Source organism: Felis catus, chromosome D3 (genome assembly GCF_018350175.1).
Source record: "Felis catus isolate Fca126 chromosome D3, F.catus_Fca126_mat1.0, whole genome shotgun sequence".
Classification (NCBI taxonomy): domain Eukaryota; kingdom Metazoa; phylum Chordata; class Mammalia; order Carnivora; family Felidae; genus Felis; species Felis catus.
In genome coordinates, this window is record NC_058379.1 from 21,846,863 (window position 1) to 21,867,165 (window position 20,303).

A 20,303-nucleotide genomic window follows, 5' to 3' on the forward strand; every position below is an offset into this window, starting at 1 on the left:
GGAAGAGGTTGGTCCGCAGCGCTGTTCTCCGCCCCAGTCGGCTCTAAGGTTCCGCCTGAGGGCAGGAAGCGGAGAAACAGAGACCGGCCGCCTTTCAAAGAACCTGAGTCCGGGCAGGGAAAGTACCAGACAAGCTTGAAACTTCTTATTACACCAGAATGTAAGGATAATGGGCATCAGAATGATGGGAGCATGTCAAAGGACACGGGAGCTAACTTGAAGGAGCTACCACTAGCTCCTTCACACACAAACTGGCTGTTTGAGCATCAAAGTAACATGTTAGTGACAGAGTATAACTAATTGAATAAAATGGTAACCCATGAATCTTTACTGATATAAATAAGGAAGTAAATAAATAAATAGGGAGAAGGAAAAATTCCTTTTTTTAAAGATGTAGTTAGAAAATCAATTATGAATGATAAAAATAGAAGACGAATTATTTACACAGTAAAAGTGTCTCTCATAAATTACTTATTGACTACAAAAGGAAAATGGTAATTTTACAGAGGTATAACCTCGAAAAACAAGTGAATCAAAAATGATCAAAGTTAACATTACCAATTATAGGTCAAGTAATGATCTTGTGTCTCCCAATGAGATGCACTGAGAAAGACACAACATCTCTTCTGTGATATTTCTGTCAAAAATGCATAACCCAAATCTCATGAGCAAGCATGACACAAACCCAAATCGAGGGAACTCTACAAAATAACTGTCAGTATTATGAAAGGCAGAGAAAGGCTGAGGAACTATCCTGGTTTGAAAAAGATTGAAGAGACATGACAACAAGATGTAGTATGTGATTGGATTCTGGACTGGGAAAACAAGAAGCAGAATAGGTGTAATGTACAATACTGGGACAAGTGACAAATTTGAATATGGATGTGGACTAGCTCTTAATGCATATTGTATCAACATTAAATTTTCTAAATTTGATTACTGTATTGTAGTTAAGAGAATGTCCTTGTTCTTAGGAAATATTCACTGAAGTATTTAGGGATAAAAGGGCACACTGTCTCCAACTTAATTTCAAATTATTCAGAGAAACGTGTGTGTGTGTGTGTATTTGGGGGGGATGATTAAGCAAATAAAGCAAATATAAACAAGTAGTGAATCTAGGTAAAGGGTACATGGGAGTTCCTTACGTTCTTTTTACAATGATACAAAAATTAAAATTTATCCTCCAAATGGAGGCAGTTCCTGTGTTTTAGCCAATTTACTTATTTATTTATCAAACATTTGTGTATGTGCTAGGCACTGGTGATATAGTAAGAGACAAGATCTTTGCTTTAATGCCTAGTGGGAAGAATATCAAACATGATTACAAAGCTAATGGAGTACTTATCCTGAAAATAACAATAGCTAACATTTGCTGAGCTGAAGTAAGCACACTCCACACAACAGTTCATTTGACCCTCATAGCAGTCCTTTGAATGATTTTGATGATTATCTCCATTTTACAAAAGGGTAAAGAAAAACTTTTTAAAGTTTACACAATTTTATCATTTAATTAAAAATTTCCAAATCACATACTGATAAGTGGTGGAGATGCGATTTGCTCCTAGGCAGTTGTTCTCTGGAATTCTTGACATGTTCATTGTTTCATTAATTCAGCAAACATTTATTAACTGCCTACAATGATCCCAGGGACTGTATTAGAGGTTGAGTCTGAGTAGGTGGTGAAGGTAGTAGATGAAATAAGTGCATAGATGAAATTCCTCATCTGCTAGTCTTCTTTTCAGGTTTCCTGTGGAAACACAGGAGATGTTTCCAGTCACACAAACCTGGATCTGAGTTCAGGCTCTGAGAAAAAGAAAAGCAATCTCTGATATCTAGGAGCTGGCCTGGCACTCAAAGGTAGGTCTTGGTGTTCTCCTGTTGAACATACTCCCTGCCCCCAAAGTATTTAACACAAGCTCAAATCCTAAATGTCCTTTCTAACACTCTGGCACTGAGATGTCTCATCATTCCTCCTGATTCACATCCCCTGCTTTGCTGTAACAAGTAATAAACCTAGCCTGTCCAACCACAGGTGTGTTCTTGGTGGTCTTTGATTGGAGGGCATTTAAAGTCCCCATGCTTACTAGCTATGTGACTATAGACCAGCAGTTTCACTTACAGAAGCCTCCATTTCCTCATCTTTTTAACGTAGAAATTTGTTTCTATCGCAAATGGTTGTTGTGAGGATAGAGAACAGGCTTAGCACTGAATAAGCTCTCAGTATACTTTTAAAAATTCCTGCTTGAGCTATCTCCTTTGAAAAAGTCACCAAGTACCATCATTATGAAAAAGACATTGAAGCATTAGCTTCAGTTAAGACAAACTCATTGATTATATTCTCCTTTGCTGTATTTGTTGGGCTCATCAGGCAGACTTAAAGGCAAGAGTTCAACTTTTCCTTTGTCAGAAATCAGGTCATCCTCATGGTCTCTTCTTGAAAGCAATAACCACATTCCTGAAACTTTAATGTTAGGGAACCAGCACTGTTTATGTCTTCATGCTCTTGTTATTAAAGATGTTCCCAAGAAATAACAGAGTTGGAGCTACCAAACTTAGAAACGCTTCAGCTTCAAAAATATATCGAGTAATATCTTCTCTATTTTTGCACACTAAGGCACTTATGGACCATAAAAGCACTGTTGGTGATGTTTGCATTTATCCTGCTAGGACCCAGCCTGGATTTCATATTATTTAATGCTTACAACAAATTATGCTGAATAAAAAATATTCAGTGGGAAAGAATAAAATAAATAGAAATGTTCTGATTTCTTCCTCTGCTTGCTCTGAGGATCCCAACAGTTCTCATTTTAATAGCTCTAACATTTCTCCTGCCCCGTCCCCTCCTCTCCCCTTACCCTTCTAATACTAATACTAATATTAATACTAATACTAGCAGCTAATATTTGTTGAATGTTTATTGATGTGCTACACATTATGCTAAGGGTTTTGTGCAATTTAATCCTCACCTTCAAATTGTGAAGTAATACTATATATGAGGAGCTAGAGGCCCAGAGAAGTTAAGCAATATACCCAATGCCATACAACTGGTAAGACTCAAGCTCAAGATTAGACTCTGCCTACAAAACCTGCTCCTGTTGAAATGCTGCCTTACCACCCAGGGCCAGAGAGTAGGGTCTGTGAAGGGATGGAAGGAGGGGTGGGCTGGAAAGGAAGAAAAAGGTGGGGGGGGGGATGGTAATCCATGCAGAGGCATTCAGATCTTCTCCAGAGTACAAGGGGGAGAGGTGGAGATTAGGAGTATAAGACAAATAGGAGGCCAGTGTAGAGTCTCAGAGGGATCAGGAACCTCAGTCAAGGAGTTTGGGGGCCAGGAAGGTCGAATGGTGGGAAAAGAAAAGTAATTAGGTGGGAGAAAGCTGTGATTAAGGACTTGAGGCCACAGGTGTATATCTGCCAGGTGAGGAGAGGCCAAGAGTCTGGTACCTTCTGGCTTATTAGATCTGTTGAGGCTCATAGGTCCTTGCTCTTCTCTGAGCCTGTTTTTTCTTCTGTTCAGTGCAGGGAGAGAAAATTTCAGGATCCTAGGAACCAGCCCAGTTCTATTAAGGTAGCATCACTTTTTCCTCCAGTCTCCTCACACGACATAGGAAAGAATGTTCCCTGGGCATGGCACATCACCCACCCTCATCCCAGGTTGGGGTCAGTCTCCCCTCATGGGTATAGGAAGCTCAGAGAGGAAGACCTTGTCTGTAGACAGAAGGGTGAATATGCCAGATAAAGTGTCCCCTAATCCTACTGAACTCAGTCCTTCCACAGAGAAGGTTGGCCGGTTAGGAACATGGCCTCATTTGTTACCCAACCTGAGGCAAATATGCAAATCTTGCTGCATGGCCTTCAGGCACGTTACCAAACCCCTGGGCCTTAGGCTCCTTTCATTCTCTGAGCTTGGGTCCTAAGGTTAAGATGAAGCTCACTGCCCCCCTACATTCAAGCCTTGTGTTCTGGGACAGCTCAGGGTCAAGTTCTTCTGCCTCCTGCTGGGGCCTGGCATAGGTCTCTGCCCATATGGTGACCCTGCTGGCTGAGGGCAGAGTGAACAAGTCTGGGTTGCTAAGTTGGGGTCTGAATAATATTATTTGTTTAGGGACACGGCCACTAGGTGGTGTCAGGGCCATATTCTGGAATCTACTGAGAGCTGGATCAAGAAGACCTTATTCCTGGGTGATAGGCTCTTCCCAGAGGATTCTGGGATGTTCCCAGCATAGATGAAGTGTGGACAAATCTCTAGAAAACCAAGGAATGGAAAAACCAATAAAGAAGAGGAAAATCTGGAAGGCACTAAGAAATCATGGGGTCCAACCCCTGGACAGTGTAGGGAAGGAGATAGGGCATTCACTGGGCAGCCCATCTCTGCCCTGCACCTCTGGAAGCCCAAGAAGGAAGGGTTGAATGTTTACTCAGGGCCTAATAATATGTGCCAGGCCTAATGTGTGCTAGGCATTATGGAGAGATCCTTCTTTTTGTTATTGTTGGAAAATTAAAAAAAAAATTTTTTTAATGTTTATTTCTTTTTGAGAGAGAGAGACAGAGAAACAGAGGATGAGTGGGGGAGGGGCACAGAGAGAGGGAGACACAGAATTCGAAGCAGGTCCAGGCTCTGAGCTGTCAGCACAGAGCTGGATGCGGGGCTTGAATACATGAACTGTGAGATTGTGACCTGAGCCAAAGTTGGATACTTAACCAACTGAGCCACCCAGTTGCCCTGGAAAAATTTTTTTAATGTTTATTTATTTTGAGAGAGAGGGATAGAGAATCCCAAGCCGGCTGTGATCTGTCAGCGCAGAGCCCAAGGTGAGGCTTGATCTCACAAACGCTGAGATCCTGACCTGAGTTGAAACCAAGAGTTGGATGCTTAACTGACTGAGCCACCCAGTTACCTTTGGGAGATCCTTCTTAAAAAATTTTCTCAGTGAATCTTCTCAACAGGTCTTTAAGGAAAGAATTGTTGACTATTTTACAGAAGAGAAAGCTGAAGGTCAAAGTGATAAAGAAATGTGGCCAACATCATACAAGGAAGTAGAGCTAGATTCCGTGCTTCAGAGTCCTGGAGGACGAGCTAGAAGTCAGGTTGCCAAGTAGAACAGACAACACCCAGTTAAATCTGAATTTCATACAAACAAACATCTGAGACATAATTATACTAAAAAATTATTTGTTGTAGGGTGTCTGGGTGGCTCAGTCCATTAAGCATCTGACTTTGGCTCAGGTCATAATCTCACTGTTGGTGAGTTCAAGCCCCACGTCAGGCTCTGTGCTGACAGTGCAGAGCCTGAAGCCTGCTTCAGATTCTGTGTCGCCCTCTCTTTGCCCCTCCCCTGCTCATACTCTGTCCCTCTCTCTCTCTCTCTCAAAAATAAATAAACATTAAAAAATTAAAAAAGTATTTTTTGTTTATTGTAATTCAGATTTAAGTTGGTGACTTTTATTTTTTGCTAATCTAGCAATCCTAGAGGAGATGCCCATGGCCCCAACATGAGAATAGGCAGAGCCTAGGACTGTGGAGTCCAGGAGAGAAGTTTGAATGGCACTGTGACCCCCTCTCAACTCTTGGGGACAAGTCCCAAGCACCAAGGCCACTTGTTCTCTGCCACCTGGACAGCTTCTGGTTAGGTGACCCTGGAAACTTTATTAGGGTCTGGGGGCAACAAAGACCTAAAGGAACAAAGATCCTCACACTCAGCTTTTTCTCACCCAGCACCCCCTTGGTTCACATTCAACCTCTCCCATTCCAGGAAATTGTTCCATCCTTTGTCCATCCGTGTTCGTGCTAGAAACCTGGAATTACTCTTTTTTTCCCTCAAGACTAGATATAATTTGCATACAAAAAGGTCAAAGTCTTAAGTATTCAGCTCCACAAATTTTTACATATGTACACATATGTAATAGCCACACAGATCAAGATACAGAGCTGTGCTGTCCAATACAGTGGCTTTTAGCCTCATGTAGCTACTGAGAGCTTGAAGTGTGGAATCCAAACCGAGACACACAGTAAGTTAAAATACCAGACTTCAAAGACTTAGTATAAAAAAATAAAGTAAAATAGATCATTAATAATTTTAAAATATCGATTACATGTTGAAATATTTTACACAGGGATTATGTGAAAATATGTCATTAAAATTCATTTCCCTTGTTTCTTTCACTTTTTAAACCGGAGCTAGAAAATTCCAAATTACTTTTTTGGCTCACATTAGTGTTATATTTTTCATCACTGGTATAGACAGAGTCTGATTTATTCATCTGTGAAAAAGGGACTCAGAGAGGTGGAGCTGACGTTCACACTGACCAACTGTGGCAGAATGAGATAGGAAATCAGGTCAGTTTTAACCCTGAGCCCATGGTTCCCCACGTGGACTGAGTGGACTGCCATTTGACCTCTTCCAGGGTGATATCTTCTTTGAAACCTAAATTATTCTTTAGTGGGGACCTAAAGTACACTTGCCCATCCTGGGGGTGTCAAGGAAGAGGGGGCTTCCTGGAGGGAGTAATTAAATTGACACTTGAAGGATGAGTAGGAACAAGCCAGGTGAAAGAGAGTGTTTGGGGCAGAGGGAATAGCATGTGCAAAGACCCTGAGAGGGACTGGTGATTGAGGAGATGAAGGTAGCTCTGTGTCGCTGGAGCAGAGAAGTGGGGACCTTGTAGGTCAGCCAGGCTCAGATCCTGCAGGGTATGACAGACTTTGACCTGAAGTTCAGGGTGGGTCAGGGGACAAACCTGGCTAGGCCTGTGCTTTAGAAAGATCAGGCCAGCTGCAATTTGGATAACCCTTATTCTAAAAGAGAAAACTGAGATCCAGAGAGACAAAGGGCTTGTCAGTGTTCCATAGCAAGTCAGAGGTAGAGCCCAGATAAGAAGGAACAGGCAGGTGCAAAAAGGGACGAGAAACTTGCGAAGACAGCCTTCCTTGTTCAGTTTCTCTAAGAGGTGTTGGTTTTGGGTGCCCACTAGATGGCAGCAGAAGCTCAACGAAATATTGTGGGTTCCGGAAAGGCCTACTGTGCTGTCCCACAGGCCTTCCTGCTCCCATGCCCTGGTATGGGCATAAGAGGGCTCCTCCCTGGGACCTCTTGTCCAGACCCCAGAGCAACAGGAAGAGTGCTGGGGATCCAGAGGCTCAAAGTCTGGTTCTAGCTCTAATTCCCATCTGCTGTTGACCTGGGGCAAATTCACAGATAGAACTGTGCTTGAGAACTTGAGTCATTGGGTGTAGAAATGGGAGATTTATTATTTAGTCTGCCAGCACCTGAATTCTGCAGTCAGATCTCCTCCTACCCTCCTGATCTTTCCATTATGCTCCCCACCCACCCTCTTAATCTTGTTGAGTGAGTTAGACTGACAGAGCCCCTCAAGGGCCCCAAGGGCAAATCTAACCCCAAAAGGGAAGGAGGGGGTGTGAGCTAAGGTCTCTGAGTTATAGCCAACAAACAACCCAGGTTTCAACCTCAGCCAAAGAGCCCTGTGTAGAATGAAAAGGTGAATAAGCAGCAGAGCTTCGGGCAAGTCCAATCTCTACCCTGTACCTCCTCTGTGAAGTGAGGCAAAGAGTTGCTGCCCTGCTTGTCTTTCCTCACTGCTGGGTAGGGTAACCAGATATAGCAAATAAAAACACTGAAAACCCATTTAAATTATAATTTCAGATAATCAAAAATAATTACAATGTTGGAAGCATTCAATTACACTAAAAATTATTCACTGAGTTCTGAAATTCAAATGTAACTGGGCATCTCTATTTCATCTATCAACTCTACCACTTGGGCTTGGTGAGAATATAAAGGTCAAGTGCCATGTGAATAAGAGGGGTGTGTTTCTTGCACTCAGTGGAATCCTGTCCCATATCCCAATGCCTTCTGTGGTCCCCATGTTGAGCTAGACAGAGCTCTCAGGGCTTATTTTGCCCGCTTGTTCCTGTTGGGTTTTCCTACATTTCTGGGGGTGGGATCTCATGCCACATGAGTGACTTATGTGGGCTATTCATGGCCTAATGTGAGGTTTTCCCCTCAGTAAGCTCCTTTTCCATTCTCTGATCCTTACCATAGTCCCTGGGAAGTAAAAAAAAAAAAAAAAAAAAAGAGGTAGGCATGAGCATATCAGTCAATAGATTACATCATGGGGATTCAGCCAAGACTAAGATGCCCAGTGAAAGGAAGTGGAGCCAGAGGTTGAATCCAGATAAGGATCTACTGAACCTCTTAGGACCCTACCAGCAGGCTGGAGTCAGTTGGGAGAATGGAAGGATGCCACATTCTGCAGCCTGGGGAACTGGGCATTAAATTAGTCACACTGTGATCCTGCCTGGCTCCTACCTTCAAATCCCCTTCTACTTATCAAAGCCTGCTGTATGTCAGCCACTGAAGTACCTGATATACACTTATATTAATCCTCATGGTGTAGGTACTATTCTTATCTCCATTTTACCAATGAGGCACAAAGAGGCAAAAGGATTTGCCTAATATCCCACAGAAAGTAAGGGAGAAGATAGGACTCAAATCTGGGTCTGTCCTGGGCTTCTTCTATTCCATTACACTGCTTTCCCTACCCGAGGAGTTGGATACATCTGCAGTTTCTAGGTAGCTAAATCACTCTACAAACAATGACAGTTTTGTTTCTTCCATTTCAAACTTGACAATTTGTATTTCTTTTTCTTATGTTATTACATTGGCTGGGACTTCCAATAGCATTAATAGTAGGCACCCATGACATATACCTGAATCCTTCTCTGTTAGTTGTGTATTGCTTTGTAATAACTATCTCAAAACAACAAACATTTGTCATCTCACATAATTTCTGAAAGTTGGGAATTAGAGAGTAGCTTATTTGAGTGGTTCTGGATCAGGGTCTCACAAGGTTACAGTGAAGATATCTGCCAGATCTCTTCAAAGAAAATATGCAAGTGACCAGTAAGCATGAAAAGATGAACAGCTGTTAGGAAAATGCAAACAAAACCCATAATGAGATGCCCACCAGGATGGATATAAGATAGATAATAACAAATATTGACAAAGATGTGGAGAAATCAAAATTCTCAAACACTGCTGGTGAGAATGTCCAATGGTGCAGCCACTTTGGAAACAGTCTGGCAGTTCTTCAAATGGCTAAAGATAAAGGCACCTGGGTGGCTTAGTTGGTTCAGTGCCTGACTCTTGATTTTGGCTCAGGTCATGATCTCACGGTTTGTGAGATCAAGACCTGCATTGGGCTGCATGCTGACAGCACAGAGCCTGCTTGAGATTCTCTCTCTCTCTCTCTCTCTCTCTCTCTCTCTCTCTCTGCCCCTCCCATGCTCTCTCACACATGCACGTTCTCTCTCTCTCTCTCTCTCTCTCTCTCTCTCTCAAAATAAATAAATAAACTTTAAACAAATAAACAAAGGGGTGCCTGGGTGGCGCAGTCGGTTAAGCATCTGACTCTTGATTTCAGCTTGGTCATGATCTCATGTTTTGTGGGTTTGAGCCCCACATTGAGCTTTGTGCTGACAGTGTGGAGCCTGTTTGGGATTCTCTCTCTCTCCTCTCTCTGCTCCCCCCCCCCCCCGCCGCGCTCTCTCTCTCTCTCTCTCTCAAAATAAATAAACTTAAAAAAATAAAACAAACAAATGGTTACAGATAGAGTTACCACATAACCCAGTAATTCTACTCCTAGGTATGTGCCCAAGAGAAATTATAACATATGTTCACACAAAAATGTTTACACGAATGTTTGTGAAAGCATTATTCATAATAACCAAAAAGTGGAAACGATCCAAGGGTCCGTCAGCTAATGAATGGATAAACAAAATGTGGTATATCTATACAATGAAATATTATCCACTCTTAAAGAGGAATGAAGTTCTAATATATGCTACAACACAGATGAACCTTGAAAACATTATGCTAAGTGAAAGAAGCTAGTCACAAAAGACCATATATTGTATGAGTCCATTTATATGAGATGTACATGAAGTAGATTAGTGGCTACTTAGGGGAAGGGAGGAAGGCAGAATGACTGTTACTGGTTATAGGATTTCTTTTTAGAATGATGAAAATGTTAGGGAATTAGGTCGTGGTGATGGTTCCACAACTTTAGATATACTTAAAACCATTAAGTTGTGTACTTAAAATGGGTGAATTGTATAGTATGTGAATCATATGTCAATAAAGCTATTACCAAAGGCGGTGGGTGTAGGGGAGGCCAGGTGGTGCAGTATTCATCTGAAGGCTTGACTGGGCCTTAAGGGTCTGCTTCCAAGTGGCTCACTTGCATGGCTGTTGACAGGAGCCCTCAGTTACTCACCACATAGGCCTTTTCATAGGGTTGCTTGAGTGTCCTCATGACACGTCAACTGGCTTCCCCAGAGCAAGTGATACAAGACAAAGAGCAAGAAGGGAGGTACAATGCCTTCTATGACTTAGTCTCAGAAGTTACATCAGGTCCACCACATTTTATATATTAGAAACGTGTGACTAAGTACAGTTCACACTGAAGGGGAGAGGAAGTAGTCTACACCACTTTACGGGAGGGGTATCAGAGAATTTGTGCCCATCTTTAAAACCACCACAGCTTCTAATGTTGTTCAATTAGAATAGTTTCCATGGTCCCTCTGACTCCCCATCTCTCTCTCTCTCCCTTTTCTACTCTAGTTTAATAAGCTGTTGAATTGAATCTAATGTGTTTTTTCTACATATTGAGATGTCTAGTTTTAAATACAGTGTGTCTCATTATTTATTCCCTCAGACCTAGGACTAGGCTTAGTTTATACCAGGTATTCTTGGGGCTGAACTCCTACCTGGAAATCTTATAAGGGATGGTCCTGTACCACAGAGAAGACTGCCTTCTGGGCTTCCTCCCAGATTTTAGGCTCCATCTGCCCATTGAGTTTCCTCTTTTGGTCTGTAGTGGGGGCTGCCTCAGCCAAATGGGTAAATAAATTCCCAGGTGTGGCAGCATCAGCATCTGTAGCAGCATTGGAGTGGATGCCACTGTCCTCCTGGACAGCCCCCAACCAATGACTGGGCACAGCCAGGCACTAGGGCCTGCCTATTTCTGCCCAGCCAGGGCTCTTCCATGGGCAATTTTTACATCAGAGCTCCCTGGTGGCTGGCTGATGTTTGCTCAGAGTGGCACCTCAGTGTGATGCTCTTACCCAGTTCTCCATCCCTTCTACTCTCTCCCCATAGATGTCAAACTTGCAACACAGTCTGAAGGCTTTCCCTGCCCAATCCTGCTTCTTCCCTCCCCCCTTTATCTTTCACAGGCACTTCCTCCAATAAGTCTCTTGCACTTCTAGCTCCATCTTAGTGGTGGCTTCCTAGAGGACCCAAGTGACACTCAGGCCCTGGCTCCCCTGGGCTGCCAGACCCTGTCCCCTCAGGGGATGAGTTCTTCTCCATCTCCCTAGTTGAGCATGCTCTGTCCCCCTTCCCTCCTCTTTCTGTTCAGGGCTCCCCCTGTGCCTGGCAGTAGTGGACACTCAGTAACTATTTGTTTTTGAATGAATGCAGAATGTTCTGGAGCTAGGCACTGCCCACACCATTCTCCTGGCACAGAGAGCTGCAGAGAGCCCTCCTGGTGGGGTAGAGAAGGCAAGCTCCAAGGGCTCCAGGCAGTGGGGAGGAAGTCCCTGAGATGGGGAGGTGGTAGGGGAGCTGAGAGTCTCCCAGGATCATGGGAAATCCTCCCCACAGCCCAAGGAAAGTCTGACCTGGCTTTTCCCAAATCTACTGTGTGACTCCTGGCAAGTTACTTCCCTTTTGGAGACTCTCCATCCATCTCAATAGTCGATGAGAAGCCCTACCCTGCCTGTTTCCCTAGGGAGGGGCAGGGGTTGTGGGCATCAGATGAGACCATGGCTGGGAAAAGGTTGGGTACCCTGGGTCCTGGGCCTGGGGTGAGGGTGTGGAGGGGGAGAACAAACAGAGAAGGAAGGGAGAAGAATGAGGGGAGAGAAACAGACACAGACACACAGACACACACATAAGTGAGGAAGCCATGAGACATAATGAGGGAATGAGTAAGAAAGAGAACAGGAAGGGAGGAGAAAAACCAGAAGACCCCAAGAAACAAAAAGGAAAACAGAGAGGGATAAAAATTAAGAGAGAAACAGGAAAAAGAGGGGAAAAGAGCCAGGGGAGAGGACAGGGATCCTCAGAGACACAAGGGCACAAGAAATGAGATAGAGAGAGAGGGAGGGAGAGAAGCAGAGACAATAACACAGGGGGAGGGGCAGTGAAAAGCCACACAGACAGAGGAAAGAAAAAGAAACAGAGGGAGAAAATGAGATGGAGCGTTAGAGTCAGAGAAAGATGGAGAGAGGGAGAGATACAGGAGAGAGAAAGAAATGAGGAGAATCAGGGCCAGAGAGGGAAAGAGACCAAGGGAGAGAAGGATGAGAGAAGCCAAAGGTGACAGAGCGATGGGGGCCGATGGACAGAAAGAGCGATAAATGATCAGACCCCACAGATCCCTGCCCCTCACTCACTCACTGTGAACCCTGCCCCACTCCAGACAGGTGGGGATCCAGAAGAAAGCCTCAGCTCCCCTTTTGTCTGCAGGGCCTGGCCTATCCTGTCCTGCTGGTTTGGCTCCTGCCATCCTCTGTGGCAAGGCTTTTGAGGGGCACCCAATGGGAGGCAGGGCTCCAAAGCTTGTCCTGTAGGTTGACTGACGTGTCCACTGGGTGGAATCTGAAGGGAAAACCCAGTGACACCTTCCCTTGAGGCCTGGGCAGGCCCCAGCCTGCCTTCTTTTGGGGCCCAGACTAAAAAAGCCCTCAAAAGTCACTGCCATCATGCTCTTCGCTGTACAGGGGAGGAAATTGAGGCCTAGAGAGGGAGAGGGACAAGCCTGAAGTCACAAAACCAGGTCATGGCCTAGTTGGAACTAACTTTGATGGATGCTGAGGCCTGAAAATCTGGAGACTTGCTTTCTCCTGGTCAATTTGCTTCCTGCCCAGGGATGTCCTGAGACTTTAGTGACAGTATCCTGGATGCCAGTCCCTGGGTGGAGAGTTTTACCCAACATCCCGTGAACTGACTACTGTGATAAGACCCATCATACAGATAAGGAGACTGAGGCTCAGAGAAGTTAAGACTTCAAAGCCTTAGGTCACACAGTGTCAATACCCCAGATAGGTCTGTTTGACCTTGAAAGTTGGGTTCCTGCCATGGGACCTCCCAGCCACCGTGGGTAATGAGCTCTGTAATATGGAAAAGGTGGGCAGAGATGAGTGTCCATTCCTCCAGTTAGGGAAAATTACCAGAACAATGGTTTCAGAACATTAGAATTCTTCCCAGAGGGACCCACCTTTGTTCAGTGGTGTTCCTACCTTTAGGAACCCCAGGTCTCCCTACCCTTCCCACCACCACACTCTATTCCACATCCCTTTTCTCAACCTCTGAAGAGAAGGAGTTTGGCTCTGGGCTACTCCCACCCTCTCTCCCTCTTCATTGTCCCCAGCCATGACCTCCTGAACCACAGGCCCAGGCTGGTTCTGAGTATAGAGGTGGGCCTGCACACCCTAAAGCCCCCTTCTACCTGCTATGCACAGTGAGCATCTCCCCCAGCTCTGCCCGTGGCTCTGCCTCACTGGGGCTCACCCTCCTGGAAGAGACTTGGATGGAGATTGGGAGGAATGTTGGAGGAGCAGTAGGCTGATGGGAAGAATGACAGACAATCACTTTCCCTACCAGCTCTGATCTCCCAGTAAAGCTTTCCAAGAACTATACTGCCAGCCTCTAACCCCTCCCTAGCTAGATCCTGTCCCCTGAGGTTTCCTCACCCTCAACAATCCTCAGTTTCTTCATCTGCATTATGGGTGTAAGCACTCCAACTTCCCTGGATGATTGGAAGGCGAATGATACATTAGCTTTGGGACACAGGAACACGTGCTGGCTGTAAACTCTCCCTAGTGGAGACGCCACTCCCCTTGGGGAGCACATGACGCTACTGTGTCCCACTGGTGGCTACAGTCCAAGGATGGAGATGGTTGCAGACTGAGACCCCTGCCCAGCCCTCTACTCCTCTGGGGGCCATAGTCCCTTTAAGTCTGGAGCATAGCTCCGCCCCATGTTGCTCTCAAGTTCTGCTCTGGCTATGTTTCCACCATCAGATCAAGAGGTTTACTGCTTGGCCAGGCCTCTGCCTTTGAGTCCCAGGAAATAGAGAGCCCTGGGGTGCTGTTCCCTGATTATGCCAAGAGGCTTTCTTAGAACCAACCCTGGGTGATGGTGGGAGGGCACACTCCAGGTGGCCAGGAGATGGATGCTCCCTTTACCAGAAACCTCAGGAGCTCCCAGGGTGGGGGTAGCTACAGGGCCCAAACCCTGCCCTCACCTCTTTCACCCAACTCTGGCAGAGGCCATGGCCCTCTGCCAACTTCATGGAGGTGGGTGTGGCAGCCACTACTGGGGTGGGGGTCTAAGGATGAGTTCTGGGAGCTTCCTCTGAGCCCCTGAACCCTCTTCCCTCCCTAGGAAGAAAGGGATCCCCTCCTGGCCCCCTGCCCCAGGGCCCAAGGCTTTGGCTCCCACAGTCCCCATCCAGGCGGGGCTGGCAGCAGGTGACTGGATGAGAAAGGCATGGTGAATGGGGGCGTGGGCCTTGGCAAGTACACTCCTTGGCCAATCAGCGGCCTGCCCAGCCGGTGGATTCAGTTACAAGCCAGAGATCACCCCATACTCCAGCCTCCTTCCTACTCCTCCCAAAGCTCCATTCATTGGCCCTGCCGCAGGGTCTGCAGGGCACCGCTTCCGCTCAGCTGCTTAAATCTGCTGCCTCGTGGGCTGCCAGGGGTAGGTGTTGTGGGGGCTTTGTCTGACTGGGCTGGGCCAGGACAGAATGGGGATTCTGGTAGTGCTGTTAGGGATGCTGAGCTTCCTGGGAGTGGCTGTGGGGAGCTCCTCTGCCCTCCTCTGGGACAGCACCTCCTGCCACTTGGCCAGGCCCATCCCCGGCAGCCCCTTGGGGACCCTGAGCTTTCTGGGCAAGAATGCCCAGGGACTGGCCCTGGTCCACACCCACTGGGATGAGCACGGGAGGCTGCAATCTTGTAGCCAGCAAGACGAGCCAGAGCTCACTGCAGCCTTTAGTGCTCTCTGTGCTGGTGAGATCACCCGGGGCACCTTCATCCACACCCCTGGACCTGAGCTGCAGAGAGCCCTGGCCACACTTCAGAGTCAGTGGGGAGCCTGCCGAGGGACTGAAGAGGGTCCAGCAGGGGCTAGGGAGAAGCGAGCAGCAGGGGTCAGGGAAGAGCAAGCAGAAGGACACAGAGGAGCACCCAGCAGCATAGGACACCAGCGGTTGAAGAGAGGCTGGACTATGCCTGGCACGCTGTGGTGTGGAGTCGGGGATTCTGCCGGAAACTCCACAGAGTTGGGTGAGTGATGGGGATGTGGACTAGGGGGTAGGGGAGGGAAGTGCAGGCTTTTGCCCTGGCCCCCATTCTTCCAGACTGTGTGTCCTTGGGGGAATGACTTAACCACTGTAAACTTCAATGTCCTCATCTGTAAAATGGGGTGACCATAAGTCTCATCATGGGTTGCTTGAATTAGGTCATAGATGGGAAACGTCCTAGTCAAAACTTGGAGTCCTCATTAATCACCATCCCAGGGAGGGGGTGGACTGGGATGGGTCCCAGGTTGTCCAAGCCAAAACACCATCACCTAAGAGGAGGCTTTATGAGGACAAGGTGCCCAGTGGAATGGACACTGAGACCCAAAGGCCTGGGTTAGCAAATTCAAGCTGAACAGGTCACTTCCCCTCTCTGAACCTTGGTTTTCTCACCTGAACCATGAAAGTGACATTTCCCTCACAGGGCTGCTGTAAGCTTGGGTGTGGGAAGTGCCAGGCACTTGGGAAATGCTCAGTAAAAGGCACTATTGCTTTTTACTGACAAACAAACATGGATGACTTTTTTGCACTGTCAGTACAGCTGTCTTTGTGCATGCATGGCAGGCTGGGGGCAGGCTTTGGCACCTGAGTTGGAGCAGGCTGGCATCCTGACAATGCTTCATCGTGCCAATGAGAAAGGTTGCACCCTGCCTGTTTGCCATTCCATTCCACACACATTCATAACTTCTGAGTTTTATTTGGGGTGTGAGCTTGGGAGCTCTGGAGGCAGACTTTAGTCCCTGAGTAAGTCCCTTTCCTGGACAAGGGCTCCTGGGTGGGCTGCCTGGCACTTGGCGCTGCCCAGTAGAGGCTGCGCGTGGGTGCTCTCTTCAGGCTTTGAAACTGAGTGTCCCACAGAGAGTGGTCTGAGGCCGCCCAGGGCATCTGTGTCAGGGCTGGGGTGAGAATAAGGTCCCTGCTTCTTGCACTGGATGGGCATAGCCAGTGTGTGGTGCCCAGGACCCTGCTGAGCTGGTGCCCCTGCCCCTGCTTCCTGCAGGGATCTTCCAAGGCCCTGATCTCTGCTGCCGGGAACATGACCGATGCCCACAGAACATCTCGCCCTTCCAGTACAGCTATGGTATCAGAAACTACCGATTCCACACCATCTCCCACTGTGACTGTGATGCCAGGTTGGCAGTGGGCAGAGAGGGTTGGGGACTTACGGGTGGAGTAGTTCCTGGGTGCAGAGACTGGGATTCCAAAGAATCCTAAAGAATCAGCTAGTCAGACACCCTACCATGCAGGTGGGAAAGCTGGCCCTAGGAGAAGAAGAGACTCTTGGATCCCAAACCACCTGGATGGTAGTGACTGGGTGGGCTGGAGGAGGAGCCAGGTGGCTCTCTGTGGTCCAGGGACCTGAGTACCAGCTCTGGGGCAGGTTCCAGCAATGCCTGAAGAACCAGCAGGACTCCATCTCGGACATCGTGGGTGTGGCCTTCTTCAATGTGCTGGAGGTCCCCTGCTTCGTGCTGGAGGAGCAGGAGGCGTGTGTGGCGTGGTACTGGTGGGGAGGGTATGTAGCTGCCCCCTTCAATCTCCTTCCCAGCCAGAGAGGGAGCCCAGGGAGGGATGCCTGCCTGTATGTCTGTCCTCCAAGGAATGATGCCTCATCCTCCCTGTCTTCTCCTCAGGACAGGGCCAGGATGCAGACCTTCCCTGGGTGCCCAATACAACCCAGTGGGACAAGGGATGGGACTGGCAGAAACTTGGTCTCCATGGAGAGGAACCTAGGGCTTCTGGGAGGGGTATTATGAGTTACCAATTGCCACCTTCCAGGTGCAGAAGGTATGGCTCCATACCTCTTGCCCACCTCCAGCCCAGGACCCTCTATAATGCCTCCTGGAGCTCCCCAGCCACCCCCCAGCCTCCCAGCCTTCAGAACCCAGCCCCTAGCAAGCCACAACAGAAGCAGCATCCTCAGAAGCGACCACCGCAATGGAAAGGGTCTAAGCACCCCATCAAAACCAACACCACAGCCCTCCGGACCCCTGTGGCCTCCACCCAGCCTGATATGTCCCCCACAGCCTGGCTGGAGGTCACCCATCCAGGCCTCCAGGGGCCATGGAGTGGCCTAAAACCTCAGGGTGAGTTCCAAACCTAACTTTGGGGGTTCCTGATGTGGGAAGGTATCCCTGCCTCTGTACAAGGTCGAGGACCCTGTGTTGTTTCCCTTCCTGTTCCAAACTCCTCCTGGGGGTCTCCCAACCTCTCCCATCAAATCATGCTGCAGCCAGAGGGGTTTTCATAAGCCTTAAACTTGACCATATCACGCCTCACTGAGCCCCCACCTGACTCCTCTTACTTCAGATGATGATGTCCCAACACCCAGGGGCCTTCAGGTGCTGGTCCTGCAGACTCTACTTCCCAGCTGAAACTCACAAACCTCATTTGGTTGCTCTCTCCCACCTCTGGGCCTTTGCTCATGCTGTTCCTTCTGCCTGGAGCACTCTCCCGAATTTTTCTTCTAGCCTCGGTTTAGCAGTCTCTGCCTCCAAAAAGCCTTTCCTGATCACCCTGGGCTTCCCCTATGGAAGCCCATAGGCTTCTTCTGAGCTTCCCCTATGGTGGCACTGCCATGTGTGTTTGTGTGTTTGTGTGTGTGTGTGTGTGTGTGTGTGTGTGTGATGCGTGTGGCACTCTGAGGGCACGAAGGGCATGAGACACGAAGACACTGTGTTTGAGCGCATGTGCCTATGTTCCTCCTAAATGGCAGTGGGCATTGGAGGGCTTTGCTGGGGACTAGGCTACCCTCATCACCATGCTCCCCCAACCCAGATGTCCGCCGAGCCTGCCGCAGCTTCCGCCACTTGGATCAATGTGAGCAGCAGATCGGGCCTCAGGAAACAAAGTTCCAGCTGCTCAATAGTGCTCATGAGCCCCTCTTCCACTGCAACTGCACACGCCGGTGAGGCCTGCTTGGACCCTTGGGGGGTGGGCAGCCTGCTGCCAGTCACTAAGAGGGGGCTGCTGGGTGGCCAGGCACTACCCTAGCCTAATCCTGCCTCTGCCCTCAGCCTGGCACGCTTCCTGAGGCTCCACAGCCCACCTGCAGGCACCAGCGTACTTTGGGAGCTGCTAGGCACAACCTGTTTCAAGCTGACCCCTCCACTGGACTGTGCTGAGGGCACAGGGTAAGTCATGGCAAGGCCAGGAGGGAGGGGACATTTTCCCAGGGGGTGGGTTGCCTGTGGGGATGGGGATGTGTGCCAGGACTAAGGGGATGGAGAAAGGGGTTAGGGCACCTCTGAGCTCCATTTTCATCATACCCTACTCCCTGGTGCTCCAGGTTCAGCTCTGCAGTTGGTTCATATGGGTTGATGTTGATTCTTTCACTTCCTGTGTGACGTTGCAAGTTGAGTCACCTCTCCTTGTCTCCATTTTCTTATTTGTAAAATGGATGTAGAAGCCAAGGAAATGGCGTGTGTGACACATATAGCCCAAGGCCTGCCTGGCACACAGTAAAAGGCTTACTTGCTTAACTCTTGCTTTTAACCTAAAATCTCATTTCAATTCTGATTCCCAGAGAAAGCTGCTTGTTACCTTTCCCTTTTCACAGGTGAGGAAACCGAGGTCCAGATTGGCCCGGGTTTCTGCAGCCAGCTAGCAGCAGAACTGGGGCCTCTGGGTGCTAGCCCAGGTTTATTCTGCCCCCTTCTAGATGTAACCCACCCTTCCCTGGCGCCAGCCCTGCTCCTCTCTAGGCCTCGGTCCCCCTGTCTGCAGAGCAGGGTGGGATCCTTGGCAGCCATGACCACCTGCCCCACTTTTCTCCGTTCACAGCTGTTTCAGAGACCCTAGGGCCATCAAGGTGTCAGCTCGGCACTTGCAGCGACTTCAGCAGAGGCGACTCCAGCTCTGGGGTGTGACCACAGATGAGGGGCAGGTATGGCCTTCAAATCACCCAAGAGCCCCCATGTCATTCTATGACCGGTGTCTGCAGCTGACCCAGGCAGCCTGGAGACCTGACAGGCAGCAGAAATCCTAGAACCACTGACCTCAGTTCCAGCTCTCCTGGGCACCAAACTGGACCTTGCTCCTGGCTCTGCTAGGCCCTGGGGGTCTTGGCCTACTCTCCGTGTGTTAGATTGAAGCATAGCACAGGCCCTTGTGGACAGCCAGGAGGCTGGATGGGGGGAAGAGGGAGCAAGGCTGAAATGCTGGACCACGTCTCCTGCTGTGCTGAGCAGTCTTGAGCTGGTGATACAACCCCTCTGTGCTTGGATGTGTTGTTCAAGAGGCTTATTCTGGGGAATGGGGAAAGGGTAACCTACTACAGCAGCCTCAGGAGGTACTAGTAAGAGGTACATGTATCTTCAGGTCGCAAAATTAATGCGTGTCTCAAGACCCTGCTCAGAGGAACCCCAGCACCTATCTGCTGAGGCCTGAAGCAGTAGGTCAGAGGATGGGATATCACAGAAGTGCCTGTGTCTGAATCCAGGAAAGAGGAGGGTGGCTAGAGAGGGCTTCCTAACTCTTCTCCCTGAGGGATCCCTTCTCTTAACAGCTGCCATGCCCTTCCTGGCCCAGCCCTGGCCCAAATCTCTGTGTCCTTGAGCAAGGGGCCTCCCTGACTCTGAGCCTTAGTTTCCTCCTCTGAAAAAGCAGGCTGTAATCAGGACCTACCTCATAGGATTGTTGAGGATTAAGTAAACCAATACATGGACAGTGCTTAGCACCTTGTAAATGTTCCCTCCCTGTAACATAGAGCCAAACTGTGGTTAGGTGTCTGATTTGGAGAGGTTCACCTCCTGGAGGCCTCAGTTTGCCCATCTGTGAAAGGGGTCTAAGAATTGCACTGAACTCAATGCCACAACTCAGGGTTGTGGTGCAGATTAAAAGAGATGGCATGTGTAATGTATATATACAGCTTGTGCCTGGTAATTGTCAGATCTGTCATCGTCTTCCTCTAG

The 20,303-nt window shown here is 48.2% G+C and overlaps 1 protein-coding gene across 2 annotated transcripts; it reads left to right on the plus strand.

Moving 5' to 3' along the window:
• The first annotated feature begins 15 nt into the window (after nucleotides 1-15).
• On the plus strand, nucleotides 16-20,251 carry PLA2G3 (phospholipase A2 group III). Of its 2 annotated transcripts, XM_019814758.3 has the most exons (9): nucleotides 16-160; nucleotides 1,743-1,857; nucleotides 14,472-15,376; nucleotides 16,391-16,523; nucleotides 16,772-16,906; nucleotides 17,170-17,477; nucleotides 18,169-18,298; nucleotides 18,408-18,524; nucleotides 19,174-20,251. In XM_019814758.3, exons 3-9 carry the CDS (start codon nucleotides 14,836-14,838, stop codon nucleotides 19,376-19,378), a joined length of 1,569 nt encoding a protein of 522 aa, XP_019670317.1. In that variant the 5' UTR covers nucleotides 16-160; nucleotides 1,743-1,857; nucleotides 14,472-14,835; the 3' UTR covers nucleotides 19,379-20,251. The 2 variants fall into 2 exon arrangements, with proteins under 2 accessions (XP_019670317.1, XP_023097342.1); XM_023241574.2 differs by lacking the exon at nucleotides 16,772-16,906.
• The last annotated feature ends 52 nt before the right edge of the window (nucleotides 20,252-20,303 follow it).